General features: G+C 41.7%; 1 protein-coding gene across 5 annotated transcripts; it reads right to left on the bottom strand.

Annotated features, from left to right (window-relative positions):
* rgl3a (ral guanine nucleotide dissociation stimulator-like 3a) lies at positions 1-21,858 on the bottom strand. Of its 5 annotated transcripts, none has more exons than XM_012870227.3 (18): positions 21,648-21,858; positions 21,198-21,394; positions 19,482-19,747; positions 12,867-13,156; positions 9,709-9,753; positions 9,425-9,594; positions 9,016-9,167; positions 8,614-8,925; positions 8,422-8,525; positions 8,221-8,305; positions 5,286-5,372; positions 5,167-5,199; positions 4,178-4,299; positions 3,974-4,069; positions 3,782-3,893; positions 3,412-3,693; positions 2,712-2,826; positions 1-1,666 (listed from the first exon to the last, which is right to left on the bottom strand). In XM_012870227.3, the coding sequence occupies exons 3-18, from the start codon at positions 19,671-19,673 to the stop codon at positions 1,512-1,514; spliced, it is 2,352 nt and encodes a 783-aa protein (XP_012725681.2). In that variant the 5' UTR covers positions 19,674-19,747; positions 21,198-21,394; positions 21,648-21,858; the 3' UTR covers positions 1-1,511. The 5 variants fall into 5 exon arrangements, with proteins under 5 accessions (XP_012725681.2, XP_021175973.2, XP_021175975.2 ...); XM_021320298.2 differs by having other exon boundaries at positions 21,198-21,389; XM_021320300.2 differs by lacking the exon at positions 21,198-21,394.
* Positions 21,859-25,828: the final 3,970 nt, after the last annotated feature.

Raw genomic sequence — 25,828 nt, 5'->3', positions numbered from 1 at the left:
TGGAAAATTGTAGATTTGCTTTATTAGTGAATATTTAATACTAAATATATACATAATGTGCTTAGATTAAACAAAAATAAAACATCTCTTTAAAAAAAACAAATAAAATATGTTAATAAAGTGACATTATTGGTAAGTCGTAGGCATAAAAATAATACTGCACGACGGATGGAGGAGCAGACGGCTGCAGTCGTCCTGTAATTCCTGCTTGGCTGCAGATTTCAGCTCTTTTGCTGTTAAACCTTCACTTCAACCTTCAGACGGCTGCAGCTTTTAAAAACCCGAGCCAGCGATGCAAACACATGCGGAAACGCGTCTTCCCACATTCCAGAAACCTCCTTCGGATCAGTCGCTGTGCGTCCTTCAAAATGACCAGAAGCTGCTTATACGACCGAGTCAGCAAAACAATAAAACGAGAACGATCTTTAAACAAAAATGGAATGGCACAATGCACACCGGCTTAGATGGTATAAATCCACTTGAAATCTGCAGGAAGTTCCTTCATTTCACAACAGTGCATTAAAAAAAATGCTTTCTTCATTTAAACTGAAACAAACTTGTGCTGAGCTCATGAGAACTGACGTAAATCAAAGGCTTTATGCCACATTTAAGCAGAGAAACTGAAACAAAACTCCTTCATTAACCGTCTATACACGGCAGCAGTAGTTTTAGCTGATCCAATATTGAACAACAAACGTCCACAGCTGGCTGCAGTCCGACTGAAAGCCGCAGCTCAACGCGCTAGCACACGTTTACAGGCTTTAACTCTGCTTTTTGCAAGAATCATTTCAAAAAGCCCAGGGAAGCTGTAACAGATCTTATAGCTCATCATCGGCGAGAACTTTTACCTTTTGGAAAAGCGAGTCCAAGGAATAAGAACACAGGCTGAACACAAACGTTTTTCTCTGACACATGAATACTGAAGTGCATTAAATAATTTAAGCAGTTAAAAATTACATTTAGCTTTTATAAAAACGGTTACATATTTAACTCGAAGACGTGTGCGTTTCTCTTAAGTGACTCTCAGGACAATGTTTCTGTATCGAGGACGAGACGGCGGGATCCACGGAGTGCTTTGAACGTCCTCCAGCAAGCTCTTGTTTTGTTATATTTGATCTGTGAGAGCTCCTTTCAGCAAAAACGCTTCTGCAGCCACACTGCAGCACCGAGCAGTTTCCACTGATGAGTCAAACTCAGGGCTGTGCAGGAACACCGGCGGGGACGGCAGACCATTTCCTCCAGAGGAGATCCGCGTCCCGCTCCAGTCCGACGTCCCACTAGCATGCCAGATAAAAAAAGGACTCTGGGTTGTCCTCGACGCCCGTCTCCTTTCAGCACCTTCTAGCGCTGCGGGGGAACTGAGAACTCCTAGAAGTCGTTCTTCGTTCGCAGTCGGCTGCTGGCGAGGAGCAGAAATGAGGAGGAGCCACTGTTGGGTTGAGGGGCCTCTGACACAGACGAGGAGGGGGCAGTTCGTCAGCAGGCGACGGCGCCGTGCAGAAACGGGCTCTTCACTTGATGTGGCGCCCCCTGGGCCGAGCTCCGGGGCTGGAGAAGGAGCCGAACTGCCTGCTGTGGCTCCTCCAGCGCTGCCGCAGGACAAAGTCGTAGTTGGCCGAGGTGCACATGGCGTAGAAAACGTTGGCGTTGTCCGGAATGTGAAGCTCTGAGGAAAACCGAACACGGGCATTTAAAAAAAACGCTCAGCAGGTTCTATCTGCGTTATTTACTGTAGTTTCACAAAATCTATTCTGTTATTTTGGCATCAACAACTTAACCTGACCCTAGCCATATGGATTATGCTCCGCCTAGCTTCATTCACATCCATCTGGGACCTCTCCATAGGAATTGCCTTTATTGAAGGCTGGGCCTTATCAAAAATCCTTGCATATGATTGGATAAGCCACTTGTCTGTCATCTTTATCGACGTGCTATTTCAACCACTCACACCGAAGCTAACCCGTGACGCTGATGAGACCAACGCGGAAAAAACAAAACCTTTTTTTTTTTTTTTTTTTAAATGTGTTTGCAGCTCTAGTGGCGTTTTATTGACAGTGAGCTGACAGGAAGAGGGGGGAAGGCCTCCTAACATGGTTCGTGCTAACCGCTCCGCCACGAGCGAAAAAACATGGTTTCCACCAACAAAAGCCTTCAGAGCCGTTCTCTGATGTTCTTTTAATGAAACAATATTAGGTAGATTGGACAACACGGAAGAAATAGCAGCATCAATGTTAACGCTTGCTTCCTCGATGCGAGCCGCCATTGCTGTCTGAATCAAAACAGTCTCACGTCACGGTCGTGTCTCCACTACGTCACATCTATGAAACTCCAGCCCTGCGTCCTGATTGGCTAGACAATAAAATGGGTTGAAGAAATCACTCTCTATGGGAGATGTCCCAGATGGATGTGAGTGAAGCTAGGCGGAGCGACATCCATCTGGCTAGGGTCAGGTTAGCAACAACTAAACATTGGCAAGAATTGTTTCAACATCCAGATAAAAAAAAAAAAACATATCGAGCTAAGTTTTGGGCTTTTAGTCTAGTTTGCAGGAAAATACTGAAGATCAGTAGTTTAACAACAGACTATTTTAGAAGGGTTCCACGAGAAATCCCTGTCCAGATGGGAACCTCTCTGATTATTAATGAGCTCAGCAGAAATATCCTTTAAAATGTCCAGGCTGACTGAATGGGCAGCGACGTGCAGCTATTCACCTCTTCCATGGTTGAGCAGCTGGTAGAGGCCAAAGTCGCTGCTCCTGAAGTCCTCCATGTTGTGCTTCTCCAGAGCTCTGTGGATGACCTGCGGCGTGTGGTCCTGGCTGGTCAGCTGCAGGCAAAACACAAATGTTCTTACAATTATGTGACAGAACCATCATTCTTTATATTATATTAGCTAAACTGTCCTTATATTTTATTTCAAACCACTACAGAATAAATTAAAATAAAAAAGGACAATTTCTAATACCATAAATAATGTTTATAAAGTAAAGAACTGCAATACTAATTATTTTCTATTATTCACTACAACAATACCAATAATACAGTTAACTTAATTATTAATAATTTGCCCTCATTCTATAGTTCTTTTGCATTTACTTCCAAAAAATATGACATCCCTAAATTAAAACTGTTTTATTCCTTTATTCTATTCTTCTAGCAAACATGGTATTTCATAATTTCAAAATAAATTAAAAAACCAGGAGTCTACATAATTTGCAACCACAACAGGATAAATGAAAACAATTATTATTATTATTATTATTATTATTATTATTATTATTATTATTATTAAATAATAATAATAATAATAATAATAATAATAATAATAATAATAATATCAATAATAGGCCAATTAAGCATCATTCTCTCCTCTGGCTTGACTTTTTAGGTGGATCTGCCGTGGACGACATACCAGAATGCTCTTGTAAACGTTTCCATTGCTGACGCACTCCACTGTGACCCTGATGATACACGAGTCTGCGATCTGTTTGTTGTAGAGCGGCAGCACAGCCTGAGGCGAGCAGGTGGACCGCGATGAAGAAGAAGACGAAGACGACGACTCTGGGCTGAGCGTCAGAGAAGAGCAGGAGAGGTCTGGCTGCGAGGAGCTGCAGGACGAGCTGGAGAGGCTGGGTGAGGAGGAGGAGGACATGGAGAAGTCCTCCGTCACGTTGTGTAGAGAGCCCGGGAGAGACTGTGGGGAAGGGAGCGGAGAACACATGAGTATTATGACACAACGGGACTCCACAGCAGGAGTCTGGACACTTCAGTGGCTCTTATACCTTGAGTTTGAGCCTGAGGGGGGAAAGATGAGGGATTGAGAGGTCCTCCAGGTCCGAACCACTGGATCCAGATGATGACACGCTAATCTGATCAGAGTGGGAGGTTCGCAACCTGCACATAAAAATAAATAAATAACTCAGGAAAACAGTTGGCCATAAGTTGATAAATTCAGATTTTCTTTAAAAACTTACGAAGCGAGCTTATTGGCCAGGAGACGGCGGCTCCAGGAGTTGGGAGAGTTGGGGCAGGGATCAACAGGAGGCTCCAGTTCACGAGACATCTCATAGCTATGAAATAAAATAAAAACAAACCACATGAGCCATGGTAGGGTTTGGTGAAACCCTTCATCTAAAAACTGTTTTTTTTTGTTTTTTGTTTTTATCTTTGGCCTTTACCTCTCCTGGTCTGTGAGCAGAGTTTGAGCCTGGAGCCAGGCGGTGATGGAAGAGTTCACCGAGAGGCTGTAACGGGAGCAGAAAGCCTGCAGCTGTCGAATCTGAGAGAGGATCTCATACTCCTGATGGGGGGAAAAAAAAAAAAAAAGTAAAACACTGAATAATAGAATAAATAAAACAACAATGAATGTCATAAATAAAATGCTGTACAAAGAGTTCCTACACGTTTCATCAGGAAAATCCAATAATTTCCAGACTCAAAGCTTGGAGAGCTGGAAGTCCTTTTTGGCCCATTTTTACAAATATAAATACAGCGTTTCTATTAATTACAGCAGTTATTTCTGCAGAGGACAGGTTTTAAATATGGAACCCACCCAAAAAAAACAAACTACAGACTGGGAAGGAGGGAGTGGGAATGGATGGGTGGACTAATAAATGACTAGATAAATGCACAAAGAGATGGAAGAGTGGATAAATTCAAATAATTATAGACAGGCATGGATGGATGAAAAGATGGACGCTCAAACTGAGCGAATGGACAGGGGGACGGGCGTGGAGACGAATTCTACACAGACGGACATTTAGCGGTACGTATTGATAAATAATGGAGCGATGGATTTAAACGGATGAAAACATAATGAGTAATATTATAATTAACTTCCAGTCATTCCCAAACCGTGGAGGAACCCTGTGCATACATCTTTTTAAAATAGTGAGTGCAGTCCCCCCCCCCCCCCCCCCCCCTGCATCCTGCAGGTTTTAGATGCAGCCCTGCTCCAACACACCTGATCTAAGTGATTTATCTTTCTATTCAGCATATAAACGTTCTGCCAGTCTGGTAAATACCTATTAAACCAGGAGCACTGAACCAAGGGGAAAAACAACATCTAAAACCTGCAGGACACTGGACCTAAAAGAGAACCGCACTGCTTTAAATTGAGTTCAGAAACAGGTATTCTCATAAAGCGCCACTAGGTGGCAGTACCTACCCGTCTCCGTTTCTCAAAGTTGATGAGCCGGCCCTGTAAGCAATTTAAAATAACCAAAGTTATAATGGGATCAGACAGCCCTGAAATAGACCATGAGGGAGAACAGATGAAGAACCGACCTCCACCGTGTCAGTCAGCGCCGTGTCCAACATGGTGAGGACCGTCAGGTATGTTCCCAGGTATGGCACAACACCGCAGCCGAAGCTCTGAGGAGGAAAAGAAAAAAGAAAATCCATCATCCATGATCCGCCTATTAAAAAACAAAAACTATATCCTTGGCAGAGGTTTTCTTTTCCTCACAAAACTCAAACATCAGCTGCACCCTCTAAACCTGTCCCTAAAAAGGAACATTTTCCATATTCAACAGGCATTGAATGCTAAAAAACACATTTCACAAACCAATCAACCTCAGTAATAAACGTGGGAAGCATTTTCTACTTCTTTTAGCCTTGCCTGTACAAAGTAGATAACCATGTTGTGCTGAAGGTGTAAAGATCTTCAGTTTTCAGACTAAAAAAAGAAGAGGAAACTTAAAATACGAAATGAGCTTAAGGGAAGTGGAACTGATGATTCAGGGAGAAAATTAGGGACGTAGGCCACACGTTTCTCTACCAGCTGCCACCAAATGACACATTTACTCTATTCAAGTGGTAAAAACAGCAAAGAGGGAAGCGAAAGGCGATTTCAGAGCAAATTGCTGGTTTTCCTCTCACTGTGTGTCTGGACTCTGACTCATGATTTACAGTTTTGCGCGGCGCAGCTTTCGTGCCGCCTCCCATCTTGCAGAGAGAGGATAGGAGTCGTGCCAGCGCTCGTGAATCAAGCTCAGGGTGTTAAAGCGAGGCGACAACAAGTGGACGCGTTATATAACTGCTGTCTGCGGGTCTGAGCAGCGCGCATCCATATATCAGCTGCTGCTACCCGTAACAGAAAATTAATAAAAGTGCATCGTCCAGCTGGCTAACCAACAAAGAAAGGTCTGCCTGCTCTGTTTTACCCCTGCAGAGTTGTGTAGGAAACATGCAGGACAGGCAGATGCATGCATGCATGCAACTAGGAGTCTGTTTACTTTTTACTGCATGCACCGAGATTACCCATGAATCTCCTCAAGGCAGAGCAGTTTCAGCCAATTCTTTCCTGTTTAGCACTTGTTGACATGACCCTGCTCCTCGATACTCTTTTGTTGCTTTCCTCTCATCCAGACCAGCCAAGGGAGTTGGGTCCTGTTGCAGGGACCGGTTCTACTGGAAGTTCCCTCGCATTAAACAGCTGCTGGCCCGCAAGGTTTCTAGAAACACCTCGAGTTGGTGAAAAACTCTGGGATTTTTCAATACGGACCCTTTTAAATTGGTGTAAAACATAAATAATCTAAAAAAAAAATAAAATCTATTGAATAGAACCTAATTTATAAGTATATAAAGTAAAAGGTGTTGCAACACAACAAAACATAAGCCGGTGGGGGGTTAAATTATTGATAAAACTATATCAAAATTAAAGCTTTGTTCCTAAAAGCCTTAAGGTGAAGAGGTGTTTAAAAGTAGAGTAAATGCCTGCACGAAAATAAAGGAGTTCTAAAAGGTAACTTAGCTTACTAAAGACGCGACTTGTGTTTCCAAGGTTTTTTTCTGCCAAAACAGCAAAAAATAATAAATATTTAAAAAAAAATTGTCCCGAGCCATTTCTTTAATATCTTTGTCAGACAACCTTTAGAGGGAAACAGGATAGGTTGACCCTGCAGACCTTTGTGCCCGTAATGAATATTTGACCAGATGAACAGAATAAACTAATTCTGAAGAGGAAAACAATGTTTGACTGGAGCTGAGAAGGTGTGGTGGTTACTTTAATACTCTGCAGCTTAAGTTATCAACATCAATGTTTTTATTAGAGGTGACCAGAATCGGACAGGTTTCAGCTTGATCTGAGACCAGTGCTGGCTCATGCTAGCAACACTCTTCAGTGTAGATGTTGTTACTGAGGCAAAGTGACACAAAACTGGCTATTTTCAGCATCAGTGAGGTAAAGTCATGGGAAGCACTTGATGTAAGAAGCTATTAAAAAGAAAACCTGATTTCTACAACATATGGAGACATGTCTGCAGTTAATTCAGGCAGCAAGAAATGAAGAGAGAGCAACATTCTCAACAGATAACAGGACGGCTGGATGTATTAGGGAAAAGTTGCTCCGTTTTATCATTTTGAGCTTTCAACCTGGATTTTAAAATATTTCAGCCTTTTGGAAAACTAATTTATGGTAAGGATCTACATTCCCAAGAGAACACGCACAGGAACAAGTCCTTTTTAAATGCTAGCTGTGTTAAATGTGCAAATAGCCAAGATAACATGCTAACAGCTTTGTAATCATTTTGGAAACATTAGTGAAACAGATATGCGGGCAGCCATTCTGACACATGCAGCTTGATCTCGACTCTGAAAATATTCTATTCTCTATTCTCAATGCTACTTTTGTATTTTTTTTTACTGTGATTCTTTGAACAGAAATCAAAAATCAACCAAAAACATCGGAATTAAAAAGATTAAAACTTTACAAAAACCCAGAGGTCCTAAACTGGCACCGAAATTGCGATCATTGTATGTTTAACTTTTGTAATTATAAGAAGCTGGCTATCTGCATTTCCTCGTTCAAACAAACAGGGCAGCAAAATCAAACGCTTAACTATAGAAGTCAGCCGTGATGTGCTGAATCAAGCTACCAACCTCTGGTAGGCCTCATTTCCCTTTAGTAGTCAGAAGAATTGGGACTTTCTGCTCTAGATAACTGCAAACACAAGCACTTTTACTTCACCATGGATGTTTAAGCCGGGTTATTACAGTGCAACGTTTCAGTGGTTATCGCCAACCCCTGATAAGGGTTTGATAATTGCAGCAAACAGTCCAGCTGTTATTCTTTTACACACGAATGTAAGGGCAAAGGGGCTCGTTTTAAAATAATATTCCAGATTTCCCTTTTTCATTGTTGTACCATATTTGTTATTTATTTATTTATAATTTAATATTCGCCGTTTCAGTGTTGTAAGGATGGAAAATGTTCATTTACCTCAACTGGAATCTCCCCGTTGGTGAGGACGCAGTTCTCGTCGGGAAACGTCTCACACAGCTGATCAAAGACGATTGTACTTTCCCTACAAGAAATAATCAATACAAATGTGTTTTTTTTTTCCTCCTTTAATTTGTCGATTCTGAATCTCAATTTTAGGAGCCATTATTTTGAAGCTCCCTAAAAAAAATGTCAGCACACCTGCTCACAGCAGCCCAGGTCCTCTTGAGGCGATACACGGCGTTGGACTGCAGGGCCGACAGGATGGCTTTCAAAGACGAGAAGTTCTTCAGCTCTCTGCACTCCTGTGGGGAGACACGCGGTGACGCATTTAGCCTGCGAGCCGAGACACCAACGCGCAAAGATGTCGTGGCGATGCGTTCGGATCCCTACCTGCGCGACGGCGATCCACCACTCGATGACGCGCGCCCTGTGAACTGGGCTGGTGTGCGAGCAGCGAGGCGAGCCAGGCGCCGAAGGCGGGTAGAGGAAGGTGGAGGCCGGGGCTGGAGACGAGACGGGGGAGGACGTGGACGGGCCGGGCGAGGACGGGCAGAGGAGGGAGGAGATGACGCGGTTGGTGACGGCGTTAAACTGGGATATGGTGGCCCGGACGGTCGGCGCCAGATTGCGGTTTTCCTTCTTGTCGCGCTGCGACCAGACGCAGCCCAGGCAGTGGAACGGCACCACTTTCACAAACAGCTCCTGACGGGTTGGTAGAAAAGTGGACCGTTATATAAAGAGAAAACTGTGACATTCCACCAGACGGCGGGGATCTGCGCGCGTGCCACCTACAGCGTCCAGTCTGGTGAGCTGCTCCGCCACGTCTCTGACGGGGAAGTCCAGGAAGTTGTGTTTGTCTTGTTTGGACGACGGCTCTCCTCCGTGGCTCTGATCGCTGCACTGCAGTGATTCGCCGAGGTGCTGCGATGAACTGCGGCTGCCGTCTGTCGGAAAACAACACAGATGATGTGAGGACCTGATGCTCGGCAGGTAGTTACAGTCACAAGTATTCCTGCACCTCAGTTTTTACCAAACACTTTACAAAACACAAACCCCAGTCTATTTATTAGGACTTCATGGGACTGACCAACACAAAGCAGGGGGATAAGAGTGAAGATTATCTGCCATGAAGCAAACTTTTAAACTAAGGGAGCCTTTAGTTTTCTCCCAAAATGCCAGCCTTTCCTCGTTCCTTCTGTACCTTGCTCCTGGAGTCTCTTGAGCAAAGCTTCGGCAGACTGAAACAAACGTCTGAAGCAGAGGCGACGGCGCAGGTGGGTGCACAGGAGCCGGAGGGTCTGGTACTGAGGCGGCTCCTGGAAGTCGTTGCTGTACTCCTCCAACCACAGCCGGACCACCGGGAGAGCGGGACTGAAGAGAGCGCAGCGGAGGACGTTAGTCGACATGCGAGGTTAAGGAATTAAATCGAAACTGCTTGTGCTGCAAAACAAGAACTTCCAGCCCTGCTGCTGGGACTGACCTCACCTGTGCCGGCTGACGGCGTTATCCAGCTTGGTGAGTGATTCATCTCTACAGGAAAAAGGGAAACAGAACTACTTATCAGCTGGACTATAAATCAAGACATTATCATCAGGTGTTTTTTTTTTTTTTTTAAGTACATGGCAGCTAAGTGGCAACAGAAATGATCCGGTAAACAGCCCTGACTGCTCATCCTGTGGAAATGTCCTGCAACACTCCCCCGTCCCCACAGAGACGGTGGCCTTGGCCCGGAGAGCAAACAGACAGAGACACGTCTTCCTCTGGTTTCAACGTCATAAAACATACATGCAGTAAAAAAAAAAATATATATATATATATATATTATATATATATATATATATATATATTATATATATATATATATATATATATATATATATATATATATATATATATATATATATATATATATATATATAAATTTTTTATCTGTGTTGCAGTTTTACAACAAGACGCTGATGTTTATGGCGCCAACAACTTGATTTGAAAGATCAACAAAAGCGGGGCGTTGAGAGAGCCGATGAAATATTGCTTTCGGGGAGCTACAGTTTAATATTTGGTGTCACTCAGAAGTTTACAAACGGTCATTAACTTTGCTATTTTATTGGTGTATTTGAACCATTATCTTTCTACAGTGGAATACCCATCAGCTGCTGGCCATGACTAAAAACATCCAGGCTCAGACGTATACATACACCCCAACAAACACTTGGATAAACGTCCCTTAGCAAGTTGCAGACTTTCAGCCTCCAACAAGCTTCTGGCAGTCATGGGTGGATAGCTCTCAAAAATAGCTTTAGTGCTCATTAAAATTCACGTTTAAGTATATTAAAAACTGCTTTCAACTGGGTTCAGGCTGGGGACATTCAGTCTGCTTTATACCAAAACCAGTTCGGATGTCTGTTTGGGATCATCTTCACTATTAAAACACCCACCAAACGTTTGAAATAAGCCCAACATAAACCGTGAGATGCAGGAAAACCAGTCGGACCGATCAGTGAAGCTAGTTTTTTTTTTTTTTTTTGTAGGAGGCCCACTTAGAAAGATGCACCGGATCCAAAATCAAAACCTTCAAGCACAAACAGATGAAGTTTGTTTGTTGTATCATCAGTTCACTGTTTAAAAAAAAAAAAAAAAAGGTTCAAATGTGTCTTTAAGAGGCCAGAACTATTATAAGATCCACACCTGTGGTGAGGGTATGCACAGTAACAGCAGCAGAGTTGTATAATATAATAAAGGCAGTGACAGACATGGAACATCCTGTATAAAGTCTTGTTGGGGTAACACCTTTTCCAGTTTGCCCCGACCTCTTCCACCGAAGCTTGCAGGGAAACTTGCCGCTGCCGGCACAGCTCTTACGATGAATAATAAAAAACGTATCTGAGCTCCAATTAACAGCTGCTGGAAGCCTACGGAGAGGCTGCAGCCGACGCGAGACGCTCCAGAACAAGGCGTACCGCAGCTAACCCTGGAACACATCGCGTCCTTTCTCAAAACATTCCTGCAGGTAATTCCTGGGTGAAATTAAATCAGGTACGCCGCCGCTGGGCGTGGAGGGCGTGGTCACGAAGCCGTCACAATGCAAACAAAGCTTTGTTGAGCCCGCGGCGATAAAGCCTGCCATGGAAACCGACCCCTCGTCGGCAGAGGGGGTTTGTGCTGAGAACGGCCGATGTGCGACAGACGTGAGGAAGCTGTTAAAGTGCTGAAAACTGATTTGTGCGTCTGGCCCGTCATAAACCCTTCTGACGCATACGCTAAAAGGTGACAACTGATGGCCGTGACGACCTTCCTGAAAGGTAGGACGGGCTGGGAAAAACATAAATCAGTGCCAGAGACGTTTTAAAAGCAAATATCAGAGGGTGCATTTCTGCGTAAGTGGCTTTAGATAAGAGGAGGTGCTATTATGGAGAGTTTCACTGACTGCACTTTTTTTTTTTTTAAACGAGGATATATTTTACAAGCTGTATTCTTGCACAAATGCCCTTTGCAAAATCAATTCTGCACATACAAATGGTTTTTAAAAACACTCACTTGTACACTGTGGCTTCTCCTGCATTGTCTACATTTAATTTTTTTACTTTTAAATCACTGCTGCACCTCATACTGTAATTTAATTTTACTGCAATTTTACAAGCTGTATGCGACGAAATTTCGTTCTGTACGCACTCTGTGCATTAACCTGACTCCGCCAGATGGATTTGCTCCGCATATCCATCTGGAAACCGTTGAAGTAATTTTGGGAAGGGGGGAAAATACTGGTTAGCTGATTGGCCTATGTTGGTGATAGACGGGCCAAATAAACCAATCAGATCAACGAAGCATATGACAACAGCGACGACGAAAACACAACCACAAGCTCTTGCCGAAACCAGTCGGGAGAAGAGCAAAAACATCTTTTCCTCTGAGAAAAGCCTCCAGAGCAGTGTTTTGCTCTTCTTTCAGTGAAGAAATACTCTGTAATGCCGATAAAACTTGCTCGATAGCCACGCTAACGCTAGTTTCATCGGCTGAAGCCGCCATGTTCTTTAGACTGAACTGTCGCGCTTCTCGTTGCGTCACACCTCAACCCGCCTCAAAGCCAACGCTGATTGGACGTTCGTTTGGTGAACGGCTCCAAATTTTCTTTAACGGAAACGTAGCCAGACTGATCTGCGAGTGAAACCTTGAAAGCTCGCGAGATCAGGATGGTCTCACGAGGCTACTCTGTGCATACAAAATGACAAATAAAGTTGTCTAAGTCTATTTTACCGTGCCTGCATGGGAACCTTTAAAACAAGATATAAATTTACCAGGTGCAAACTTTAAGTCATTTGTCAAGTATAAATTCTACTAGTTTCCGGGCACTGATTTCCTTTTAGAATAACATTAAATACTAAAAAACACACCAAAACCTCAACGCTGATATATTAAAATCTCTGCATAATACCGACTGCGTGGGAAATAAAGTGACTGCTTGCTCAAAATGTCAAACTATTGTCCCCCCCCCCCTCATGCAGACTGAATGTTTTGCGTTAAACAGATCACACTAAATCGAGCAGCAACAATGAGCTCACATGGAGGCTGGAGGAGCAGCTGACTGGGCCCGCATGATTTCTCTTAGCACCCGGCCCGGTTCGTCGCTAGACCCGCAACAAGCTCACCTCTGAAACAGCAGCTCGATGAAGGCGCCCGTGGAGGTGAAGGCCCGGTGCATGGACAGGAAGACGTGGATGAAGTCGGCCTCCTGGCGCTCGGGGTCCAGCAGGTGGGAGACCAGCCGCTCCAGGGTGGCGGCCTTCAGCCTCCGGACCTTCACCGTGTGGTACTGGACGCAGCCAAACGCCGGGGAGAGGTCCGGGGAGTCCGAGCCCGGCGGGGTGGGCTCCCTTCGCAGGGTGACGCCGAAAATGGCCCCGTCCTCCTCCTCCTCGCCCCACTCCTGCACCGGATCCTGCGAGAGGGGAAGCCAAGAGTCACCGGGTTGATTCGAGACGTGCAGACAAAAAAAAATCCCTGAAAGTCTGCACAGCGTAGAAACCTCTTCCATAAACGTGGAGCTGCTGTAAAGCTGCACTTTGAACCCGCATTCAGGTGAAACAGAACGTGGATAGTTCTCATTATATTTATTTCAGACACAAGTATGTAATAAATGACAGTATATGTCCATGTAACATAAATTAAAACAGTCTGAAAAGGGTGTATTGGCAGAAGCTTATAATGCCCACCCGCCAAAGCCAATTTACGTTGGACTAGAAAGAAAAAGATACAAGAAAAAAGATGGCTACCTTTTATAACACATACCAAATATGATTTTAGGAAATTATTCTACAATAATAACATTTTGAAAAAAAAAAAAAAAAGGTAATGCACCCAATATCTTACTGCTCTTAATTGCATTCACATGATTCATAATTTTAAACCATTATTCTTAAATGTGTTTTTAAACCTTATTAATGTTGTACAGTCTTTTAGCTCCTGATCTAATTTGTTCCATACATCAACCCCAACAAAAGAAATACAATGTTGTTTTACATTTGTTCTTGCTTTTCTGTACATTTTATACCTTCTAAGATCATAAGCACTGTCCCTGATCAAAAACAGACGCTGAATATTTTCTGGCAACAAATTATTCTCCACTTTGTACATGAATTAAGCAGTTTTAAAGTCAACCAAATCTTTACATCTTAATGTTTTTAAATTAACAAAAAGCTGGTTTGTATGTTCTCCATAATTTGCTTTAATTACAATTCGAATAGCTCCATTTTGAATTATGAACAAAGGGTTTAAATCTGTTTTATAGGCGTTTCCCCACACTTCAATACAGTACATCTGGTACATCAGGCTGATTCTCACATTAACACAATACTCTGAAGTCACAGAAGTCACCGGAAAAAGAAAAAGCCGCAAAGCTTTAGCCATCGGAGTCGAGCGAATTAAGACTGGAAACGAAAAAGGATAAAAAGGTTAAATGAGACCAACATTAGAGCTGTGGGCCCAAACGCGACGCCATCAATGCACATGGTGACATCATCTCCTCAATGAAACAGGGTGGTGGCAGAATCATGCTGCGGGAAAACGAAATGAGCTTCAATGCAGAGAAACAGCTGGAAGAAAGTCGTTTGGAAAGCCGTGTTGCGAGTCCAGACACGCTCGACTTTGTGTTGGCTAATCACAGAAAAGCCACAGTTTGTGGCTGCAACCTGAGAAAGTCACTCTTAGGTTGCATTGGACCGAAACTTATTCGATTCTTTCAGAGACAGCTAGAGAATAGCCGCAGATTGTAAACAACTAGTTCTAAGATAAACAAAATCCTCTCTTTTTTTGCCTAAATGTTGTTGTTTCAGATCTACAGTAGCTTATGAAACACACAAACCTTTACACAGTTCAATCTTCACATTTTCTTCGACAAACACCAATAAAAAAAAAAAAATCTAAAATATTTGTGTAACAACATATGAGGCTGGTTGACCAACTCAACCCATGAGCAGCGCTGGCTGCTCGGAAACATGTTGCTGTCCCCGCAGATTTATTTTTGCACACAGTAACGGAGAAGCAAAGGGGGGGGGGGGGGGGGTCATGTCGGGGCCAGAGCGTCAAACACCGTGTTGCAGTGATTTTATAAACCCCTGCAGTCAATAAACGCGTTTAACAGCAACAAAGAGTCAGGTTCACATGAAGCAACATCCGCAAGTCAGAGCCGAAATGCAAAAAAAAAAAAAACGAAAACAAGAAAAACAACAACAAACAAACACTGAAGGTTCAGTGTGTTCAGGCTTACAGGTCAACCTACCATCGATAGCTGCCATCTCCCCATGGTTTCCCACTAGGTGAGGTGAATAAATCCTCCTTGGTCTTGGGTCGCAGCGTTAAAACGCGGGTATTTATGAATAAAGCAGCTTCTTCCGAGTCTTGGCTCGACTCTGAAGTGAGCCTAGAGCGTCCATGATGCTTTCATGCCTCACGAAAAAATATTTAAAAAGTTAACCCGACGCGCTGAGCTCTTCGCCAAACAGTGTTGTCGATCTGGGGCGATACCGGGGAGCCGGCGGAGAACTACACTGAAGCGGAGAGGGTGGGCGGGGTCAGAACGTAGGTGTGGGCGGGGCAACCCGCAGACTGACCAATGAGCGGGCAGGAGAAGGTAACAGTAGGTGCATGGCTTTGAGAACAGGGCAGGAACATTGTTGCTGCTCAAGATACTGGTATTGTTTGGTGTACTGTTGTCACGCTGTCGTCACAGCACGATCAGAGTCTAAACCCACTCAACTCATAACTGCCTAAAGGTATGTGTCTAATTAAGAATAAAGCAAAATAAACAAATAAATACTGAATTAATTCAAGTTTTAAAGTAAAGGAGCACTAATTTCCTTGAACTATGGTGTATATTGGGCTAAATCCTATACTACAGCCTATTCAGACCAACAAACATAAAAAAAAAAAAAAAAACAGGAACACAGGAAACTTGAGAAATACCATGGATTCATGGCAAAATAATAGAAAAAAAGGCATTGGTTGTGTTGGTGGTCGTAGGAGAACTCTGCTCTATGAACCCCAACGTTGGGAACAGGTGCTGAGATGTAGGAGCAGCTTGAAGAGCCTTTAAGCTCCCAGGCAAGATGGAGAGCTTTTATTAAATATATAATGTTTTAAAATCACTGCTGTGTGATTCTGGCCGGAATAAAGTTCTGTAAAGACCAGGAATCTCTGTGAAAATATCTATATATAAAAAAAAACTTTCACAAACTCAACACATTTTCAGATTTATCTATTTTGTTCCATTTCTAACTTAAAAAAAAATACTTAATCTACTTTGTTTTTTTAAAATCACTGTTTTCTTTTTAAGAGGGAAAAACACAAAATGAACTCGGCATGGCTGACTCTAGATTGTTTGGGGCCTTGAGCAGAATTTGATTTGGGGGCCCCTCTTCCTGTAAAGAACATCACCACTAACAGCATTTGAATAGAGATTTGGTTGAAATTGAGTAGAGGGAGCCAACCTTGGCCAAGCTTAAAAGTGATCAGGGACAATAGGTTATTATTTGCTGTGATGCATTTGTGAACAAACCATACTCAAACACAAATTCTTAAACGATTAAAGAATATTAATTACAGTTTTACAAAGTACACTTGCCAATTCCTTTAAATCTTGAATTTTAAACAGTTTAATATATATATATATATATATATATATATATATATATATATATATATATATATATATATATATATATATATATATATATATATATATATATATATATATACACATACATACACATACATACACATACATACATACATACACATACATACATACACACACACACACATAAAAAGCCTGCCACTGAAAATGGGAAGTGTCACAATTTCCCACCATTCCCTCCCATTTATGTGACAGATTTTGCAACGGCATTGATAAACATGATTCTCTGCTGTACAGACACTGCAGTGGCAATCATTATTTCCTTTTTTGAGCATAAATCCCTAGAGAGCTGTGTCTTTTTTGTGTGTGTGGAAAACCTATGATTTAAAAAAACAAAACAATCATCAGACTCTTGTTGACATTCCTGCCAATGACCTTAAGAGCTCAGGGTAAAGTAACGTGTAAAACAGGTCTGTTCTGATGCTAAAAATAAAAAATCTCACACGCCAAGGATGGCATCATGGGGAAACCTTTAAACTTAGTGCCTTTTATAAAACTGCAAACACTGACGTCATAGATTTGCAGATGTACTCATGATAAAAGAAAAGTCCCCGTAAAGCTTCAGCAGATATGTAGTCGGTGGGGCCGGGGCTTTGCTGCTCATTAAGTCAAAACATGAATAATGAGAGTTTTGTTTGTCTAATGAGTTTCTGTCTCTCACGTTTCCCTGAACCTCACAGCGATTCACTAAAGGCCCAAACAATAGAGCGGCTGGAGGACGTCAATTAGTTCCAATTAGACACATGAACGGTTGATGGGGTGGCAGGGCAAGACGTGGGGGCATGGCTGCAGAAAGACGTCAAACTGTTGCTTCTCTGCTTAGGAGTGTGGGCGCTCATTTCTGGAGATCAACTTCTCAAAAACCAAAGAAATGTTGACTGGTTTATCTGTGGAGAGGCTGCTGAGGTTGTATTACAGATACATCGCTGCACTTATTGACAACCGCTGGACCTTTAAAAGGCCAATACGGCTGCTAGGCTCACCAGTGTGCGTATTTTCTTAAACAGAAATAAAGACGTTTAAATTTTGACGCCGTTTTTATGAAAACTTTTTACGTTTTTAAGTTTTAACATTCAAAATCATGAGGGATCCGTCTTGTAGAAGTATTCCTCTGCTCTACAGAACCACAAGGAAAGCCAAATGTGTTATTTTCTGCCCCAAACCGCCCTCTTTATCAGAATTACCATCTGCTCACAGATAAATGGTAAATGCAGTGGAAAATAAAGATTAGAACATTTATCTTGAACCTACACTGGTTTAGGTTTTCTGGAAAAAATATTTTCAGGTTTTTTCCCCCCCGGCTAAAAGAAAACAGAAAGGCAAAGAACTTCCTGGAATATCTTCTAGATTGTACTTTCTTACTGGTTTCCCTCAACAGGGAAGGAAAATTACCCAACAGTGGAGAAGTCCCGTGACAAACACCAGAGAAAAGAAAGAATAAGCACTACAAACCAGCCGTCAAGTCCCTCAGTATATTTTACATTGAGTCAAGAATCAAAGGAAACTTCAGGATGAAAGGAACATTAAAATAACATACAATACGATTCCCGATATAGTTCCGCTTGATTTGACTCCAAAAATCGATGTTTATTACTTTTAAATTAATGCTCAAAGTCATTTAATGAACATAACCAGCCAAATATTATATTTATGTTCAATTTATTTAACACTGATATATTTAACAGAAAAATAAAGTGCATCTGGATCAATGCATTTAACATATCGCATCTGATTTTAGTGACGAAGGCGCTTCTAAAATCCTGTCTCCCAATCCGCAAATTTGTCTCGCTTGCACTTCTACGCTATGAACATTAATGGCACGCCGTAATCACGCCCCCTAGGGATTGGGAGGTATATCGATATTAAAATCGTTTTTAAAAACATCGATATCAATCTTTGTATAGATTTTTATGCACAGCCCTACTGGTCAGGTACCCAAATGGAGTCCTTTTAGTGTTGACTTTACTCTGAGCTCTCCCTCAATAACACACCTCCTCAGTCTAAGTCCAAATCTAGCAACTCTTTCAGCTGCTTGTATCACGGATCTCATTCCATCATGATCCAGATCAGACGTTCATGCCTAAGATCTTTTGTTTCCCCCCCTCATCATGACACACCAGACCTTGCACCCTCTCCTTGAGGCCCAGACTGACCGTGACCTAGTGGAAACAATCCACAGCACACGGTTTCAGCCTTGGTGGAGTCCAACCTGCAACTGTGAACACGTTGGAGTTGTGCAGGGATGTGGACACAACTTGAAATAGAACAACCTGATCACCATTTAAAACTCCACTGGTACCCTGTACCCCCCAAAACAAATACTTTGAGCCACAAAACACACGTGGACCCCCCAGATGATCCCCTCCCATCATCTCCCCGAGGATTAAAGATCTGGGCCACTGATCCTCCTGGATCAGAAGCTCAACAATCGGTATGCCACTTTGTCCATTGCCAGCGACTCAAACTAACCTTTGTGAATTTTGTGGATGGGATTTATGAAAGGTTGCCATAAAACACAACCAAAGCACTGCAAAAACGGATCTAAAAATAAGTAAAATGTTCTTAAAATTAGTGTTTTTGTCCTAGATTTGAGTAGGTAAATAACATTATCTGCCCATGGAATGAGTATTTTTACCCCTAAAATAAGATAATTAGATAAACTGCACTTGAAATAAGATGATGGGGATGAGTTGTTCCTATTTTAAGTGCAAAAAATGTATTCTATTGGCAGATCATCTTATTTACCTGCTCAAATCAAGAAAAAATACATTAATTTTAGGAACATTTTTACTTATTTTTAGTTCCATTTTTTCAGTGGACCAGTATAATAAACTTTAATCAGATTCTCAAACGCATCATAAAATAGATTTGTGTTAAAATATCTAAATAACCCAAAGAAAGCAAAGAAATATTAAAAAAAAATTTTATGAAAGAGAGTTTTTAATCCCTTTCTGGGTAATAAATGTTTATCAAGTCAAGAAGCAAGACATTACGTCCACATTTGGTGTTTCCCTAAAATTATGATCTTGATTTTAAAATGTAAGAGAAATAATGTGCTTTTATGCAGCCTTACCTCATGTTGTCCATCCGTGTCCAGCAGCTGGAAGCTCCTCAGCCACACTCCGGGCTCCGTGTCCGTGTGGACGCCCCCGCTGGGACTGGCTCTGAGCCACAGCAGCCTCTTCATCCAGCCCACCCTGCCGATGCTTCGCTGCTGACCGCAGGCTTCATCATCGCCCCTGCAGAAAGCGAGAGTGGTCCGCATTTCCCGCTCCGAGTCGGTCACGCTCACAGGCCCACGCACCTCTCATCGGAGATCTCCCACACCTGCTGCCTCATCTGTGTTTGGGAGGAAAAGTGTGAAAACTGATCTCAGTTCAGCCAGCCAGAGCCATATCACAGTCTGTAGGTGTTCAAGGCGACCAAATCATAAACTGTCCACTGCTCCCTGATATAAACGATGCAGTTAGGGAATCAGCCATCTTTTGGTAAAATGAAGCATTATACGAAATATAACCAGCTTTACTCATCTAGTTTAGATGCAGTGATTGCACACTGGATGTACAGCTCAAAAAGTTGAAAATATCAAACACTTTTACTTTAAAGATTTAGCTTCATTTGCACACATTGGAGTTTCGATTATTATGACGCACAGCTAATGAAAACCCATAATTCAGTTTCCTAGAAAATAAGAACATATAAATCAAAGGAGGATCATTTTTGCTACATAAACATTAACCTAAAAATTATAAAACATGGACGATGCAGCCAACCACCCAGAATGTCATTTTATGAAAGGCAGGTATCATATGGTTTTTCTATTGCCTTTTCTGCATGTCTAGAAATATGTTCGCCCAATGCAGGAGGCTAAAGACAACGATGTTTCAATCTCTTTTGTAGATCTGTGTTTGGCAAAAAGTTGAAAGGGTGTTTAAATCTTTTTTGAAGAGTCCAGGCTTTTTTGTTTTAAACTTCTCCAGCTCAAACTGTTAATGATTAAATCTGAACGAAATAAATATAACTTTCAGAGTTTCAGTTCTATATGTGATAAAAAAAGGACCACAAAGCAATAATCCTGTCCTTTTTCTTCTTGAGCCAGGTAAGACCATTGTCATCTTGGTACGGAGTGATTTAAGACCAGAAAAGCAACAGCTATTGTCAGCGTCGTCGATACGTCTCCAGGCACTTTGTGAATCTCCACCAAACTCTTCGTTGGGCTCCACAAACCTCTCAAGTCTGTGTTTATCTCTGTTGCTTTTCTTTAACAACAGCTTTTCCTTCCATCAAACCATCCCGTAGTAGGTGACAATGACTTTCAATGACTAATTATCTGAGCAACTGAATTAGGAGTTTTCATTCGCTGCAAGTCACATAAAAGCTGAACGGAACAAAGAAATGGCTGAAATACAAGAAATCTGCATAAGCTTTACTGTTTTCTTAAATGCAAAACAATTTACTTTTCCAATGATTCCGTAATCGATCAAAAAAGGCACAAGTAAAACATATATAGAAGTTATTTTCTTTTCAGTTTGTGTGCAAAGATTGCAATATAGTGTGTATATATACACACATTTGATACAAGCTCTTCTTGAGTACAATCATTTACCATCGCGATGGACATAAATCACTTTCAGTAGCAAAAATAATCACTTAAAATTCATGAAAACATTTTTAAAAAAGTTGCGAATTTAAAAAAAAAAGCCGATCTAAAAGCGAAACATATGAATTAATATAAGCATAAAACGAGTGCAGACACGGATAAAAATCAGAAAACATGCAGTCACTCAACTGTATTCTTGCTTTCTTCTGGCTGGTTGTCCACGTTCAGAGCTGCGTGTCTTCAGAGACGAGAGTGAAGCTCGGAGGGAGAGAATCTGGCATTTATCTCTGAGGGCTGATTGTTCTCGGGAGTCAGTGGGTGGATGATGCCCTGCGCGCATGAGTGTGCGGCAAAAGGGCCTCCTCCTTGTTTAGCTGCTGCCTACTCTGCAACGTGTAAAGTTGCAGTGTGCGTTTTATAATTGCGCCTCAGAAATTAAAAATCATTCCAGCTCACTGCCCTGCTCATCAAAACAACGCGCAAACTCGCTGCCCTCGTTTGTTCCACTTTGGCCCGTGCGTAAAAAAAAAACACGCGCGGCTATACAGTGGATGCGTCGTGGCCGGGGCGGAGGAATGCGCAAATTTGTTTGGCTCTCAGTACAGTCACAGCTTGGAAACGATTAAATGAATGTCTTACCTGGCGATGACGGTCAGGTGTGTTTACGGGACGTAGGAGCGCACAAAGTGATGACAAGCCGGAGCATTTACACCGAAACCAACAGGGACAACTCAAGCATGTTTAGAAACCTGTTTACATGCCATTTCCATGAAACATCCACATCCACACACACACACCACGTTTCACGCTGCGCTGCAGGAAGGTCGGGAACTCTCCACCCGACTGATTGGCTGATCAGGAGCAGCATGACAGGCCACACGTACCCTGAGGATTCACAGAAGATACAATAATCCTCCATTTAGTTAACAGGGGCGTCTCAGGAAATAAGGAATATCATAAAAAAAACGTGATTTATTTAAGAAATTCAACTTTTAAAGGGAAACTTTATTGATTCATTCCGCACAGACTGATATGTAAGCGTTTTTTTTTTTCTTTTAATGTTGATGATTTTTATGAATTATGAATATTAAATTGGACCAATCACGTTTAAAATAGCCTAGTAGCTGTTGAGACCTACCTACCATGTGGGAATCCATCGTGGCAGTGTCCAGCAGACAGTCACTGATGAGCGGTGGGAGGTCTTCCCTAGCGAAGCTCATTAAAAGTTGAGTGGAAGGAAAAACTGGCAGAAAAAGGTGCACACACAACAGTGATAACTGCGAGAGATTCACTTTTTGAATTAAAATGACTGTAATAACTTACCTTTTCACTGATATTCTTGTTTATTAATATGCACCTATATGCTTTAGGGTTCTTTCTCTCATCTGTGTGATTATTTGAAGCACCGTACCCTTATGCCAAAACTGCCCAATTCAATTAATAAATTAACTGTAAAATAAATATAAATGATATATATATATATATATATATATATATATATATATATATATAACTTGAAATTAGAAATATAATGAAAAAATACATTTATGATTATGTAAATGTCCATTTAAATAAAAAAAATGCAGAATTTAGTGATGAGTTTGGTCAACTTTAATAAGAATTTGAATTGCTCATGTGGTCACAATTTTTTTTTTGATATGCGTAAATTAACAAATTTCGTTTTTTCTGTAGATTTTTATACATGTGATCATTCTAAACTGGGAGAGATGCATGCATTAAGTAAATGAACATCCATTGCTAATTCTTTCAAAGTTTGAACAATTCATAAAAATGAAACGGAATAATTAAATTGCAAACAGTTCATCCACATTTGTATTAATTACACACATTCTGAAAGTATATAATCTCATGCATGTCTTTCACAAAGTGGTTGAGGCCAAATATATATATATATATGCATGCATGCAACCAAACGATTACCTGGCCATGATCTAATATTGTTATTTATGAAGCTTAGTAGCTCAGATTACCTTTTATCTGGATAACTGTAGGTGAATGCAGGGTTATAAAGGAAACAAACACAAAAGAAGAAAGAAACAAAAAACTCTAGAGAAACAGACTTTCGAGAAAGAAAAAGGAAGAGAAGAACAGGACTCCCACTGGAGCTAACATTACGCCACAGCTGCTTTCATTCTCTTCTCCTTGCCTCACAGACACGCAGACTCTCATGCAGAAAACCCGGCACCTGTCCAACTACACGGATCGAAGCTTTTTTTGGCTGCAGCCGATTGCCGTCGGCGGGCTTGCCCCAAAATCCCTGCAGCAGCAGCTGCTGCTGGGTCTACGTGTAAGAAAGGTTTGCTTTGCAACTAAAAGCTGAAAATCTCTCTGACAAAGGCCGAACACTGGAAGATTGCAGGTTCAGAGAACAAAGGCAAACACCTGACGTTCAAGGGCCATAAACAAAGGTTGAATAAATGTTCAGAACAAAGATTGAGCTGCTTTACATTACAGAAATAGCTCTTGTGGCGCTTGGTTCTTTCAAAGGTACAATGCACTGTAACTATACACCATACCAGGAGGTTGTGACGCATCTTAATGAAGGATTCCTTTAGTCTGAATATGTCATAGGTGTTGATTTTCATAATATCTGCAACATGAAACCTTCAGCTTTTACAATGAGCTGGTTTCGATCAGTAGAATCAAAATCATGACAACAGAAAAAAAAAACCTTCAGGGAGAAGTTATTTAATTCTCCCAGAAACCCGACACTGTTCCCTGTAAAGAGAATGAAAAGTTAGCACACTCTTGTGATTGTTTTTTTTTGGTTCCCTGGCTGAAATGTTGCCTGAGAAGAATAGTTGGAAATAGTTGTGTTGGTGCAACACCCTGAGAAGCACACTGCTGTTGTCAAAATAAAACGCACACCAGAAGACACGCACGGATCAGCTGACAAGCTATGACTTTCTGTGATGTTGCAGCATGTTCGTAGAAATAGTGACATTTTTACCTGTTTTTTTTAATTTATTTGTAACAAACATATCTAATATATTTAATTGCACTTACCATACCTTCCAAAAGATATTCATACTCTGAACTTTTTCACTTGTTCTGACGTTATAACCATAAACCTTAATGCAATCTACGGGGATTTAATATGATAGAGCAACACAGATTAGCACATACCTGGTAAATAGAGGGAAATTAATCGATTTCAAAAATATTCATTTGCTGCAAAGCCCCGAACAATGCAGACAACTCTCCCTGTGACTCTAGGCTTCTTCAGGAGGAGTGAATGCTGCTTGTCAGGACTTTGATGCAATCAACTGGTTCCATTATATAGGACATTTTTTAACCAATCTGTATAATCTGATTTAATTTGACTTTGGAAAGTGCCTTGAGATGACATGTTTCATGAATTGGCGCTATATAAATAAAGTTGAATTGAAAATGTTCATTAATAAAAATCTTTAAATTGTGGCACACGTCTGTAATCAGCCTCCCTGAGTCAATTCTTTGTAGAAGCACATTTTGCTGTATATTCAGCAGCAGGTCTTTTGAGGTATGTCTTTACCAGCGTTGTACGTCTAGAGCAGGGGTTCCCAAACTTTTCAACCCGCGACCCCCAAAATTACAATGCCGGAGACTGCCGACCCTCGTTTGCCAGGTGGGATTTTTTTTTAATTCTTCATAGGGGAGATGGATTATGAGAATAAAGTATAACTCTTTGAAAAGAAGTGCAACCTTCCCGCTGCACTACAATTATGAATGTTGAGCTTCTTGTCATACTTTGGTATCGGTTTCAGAAATAAAGAAATACTAAATCTTTTCAGTTCATCTGCAACAAATCATGTAAGAACCCCCAAGAGGTGTATCGCGAGCCCCCGGGGGTCCCCACCCCCCACTTTGGGAACCCCTGGTCTAGAGTCTGACTTTTCTGGCCGTTCTTTACCAAATAGCTCAGGTTCAGACAGATTCCAGGTGGAGGATCGGTGACCATCAATGATCAAGTATAGTTGTGCTGTGATAGGCCTAGGCTACTGGAGGACATCAGGGTCTAATTTTCTCACTCTACTGATTTCTACTGTTCTCCAGTTTTGCATTGTATTACATTGAAATGACTGTCGTCATTTCAGCTTTTAACTTTCTGTTCTCTCTCTTTTTTCTTCATAGTAGGTACACCTGGTCTGGCGTTCTGTTAACTGTGACATCATCCAGAGAAGATAGATCACCCGCTATTACCATCTAATGTAGAACAGATTACTAGATCAATGTGTGCTTCTGTGCTTTTTGTCTGTCTTGTTGTGTCTCTGCTCTGTCTTCTGTAACCCCCAGGTGGTTGAGGCAGATGACCGTTCATACTGAGCCCGGTTCTGCTGGAGGTTTTTCCTTCCCGTTTATGGGGAGGTTTTCTTTCCACTGTCGCTTCATGCTTGCTCAGTATGAGGGATTGCTGCAAAGCCATGGACAATGCAGACGACTCTCCCTGTAGCTCTACGCTTCTTCAGGAGTGAATGCTGCTTGTCGGGACTTTGAAGCAATCAACAGGTTCCCTTATATAGGACATTTTTGACCAATCTATATAATCTGACTGATTTTGACTTTGTAAAGTGCCTCGACATGACATGTTTCATGAATTGGCGCTATATAAATAAAATTTAATTGAATTGAATTGAAAGTCTTGCAACAGATTAGCAAAGGATCCAAATGTCCCTGCTCTAGATAATGGTGCGGACCCAAACATCACAGCATTTCACTGTGGGGGTTGTTTGTTTGGGGTGATGTGCAGTGTTAGTTTTCCTTCCCACCAGTGGGGGTTCTAGACCAAATTTAGCAGGGGGGCCAGGGTGGGGCCAGTG

This window comes from Fundulus heteroclitus, chromosome 5 (genome assembly GCF_011125445.2).
Source record: "Fundulus heteroclitus isolate FHET01 chromosome 5, MU-UCD_Fhet_4.1, whole genome shotgun sequence".
Classification (NCBI taxonomy): domain Eukaryota; kingdom Metazoa; phylum Chordata; class Actinopteri; order Cyprinodontiformes; family Fundulidae; genus Fundulus; species Fundulus heteroclitus.
Note: the sequence above shows the minus strand (reverse complement) of the source record. Positions and strands in the feature narration are given on the sequence as shown.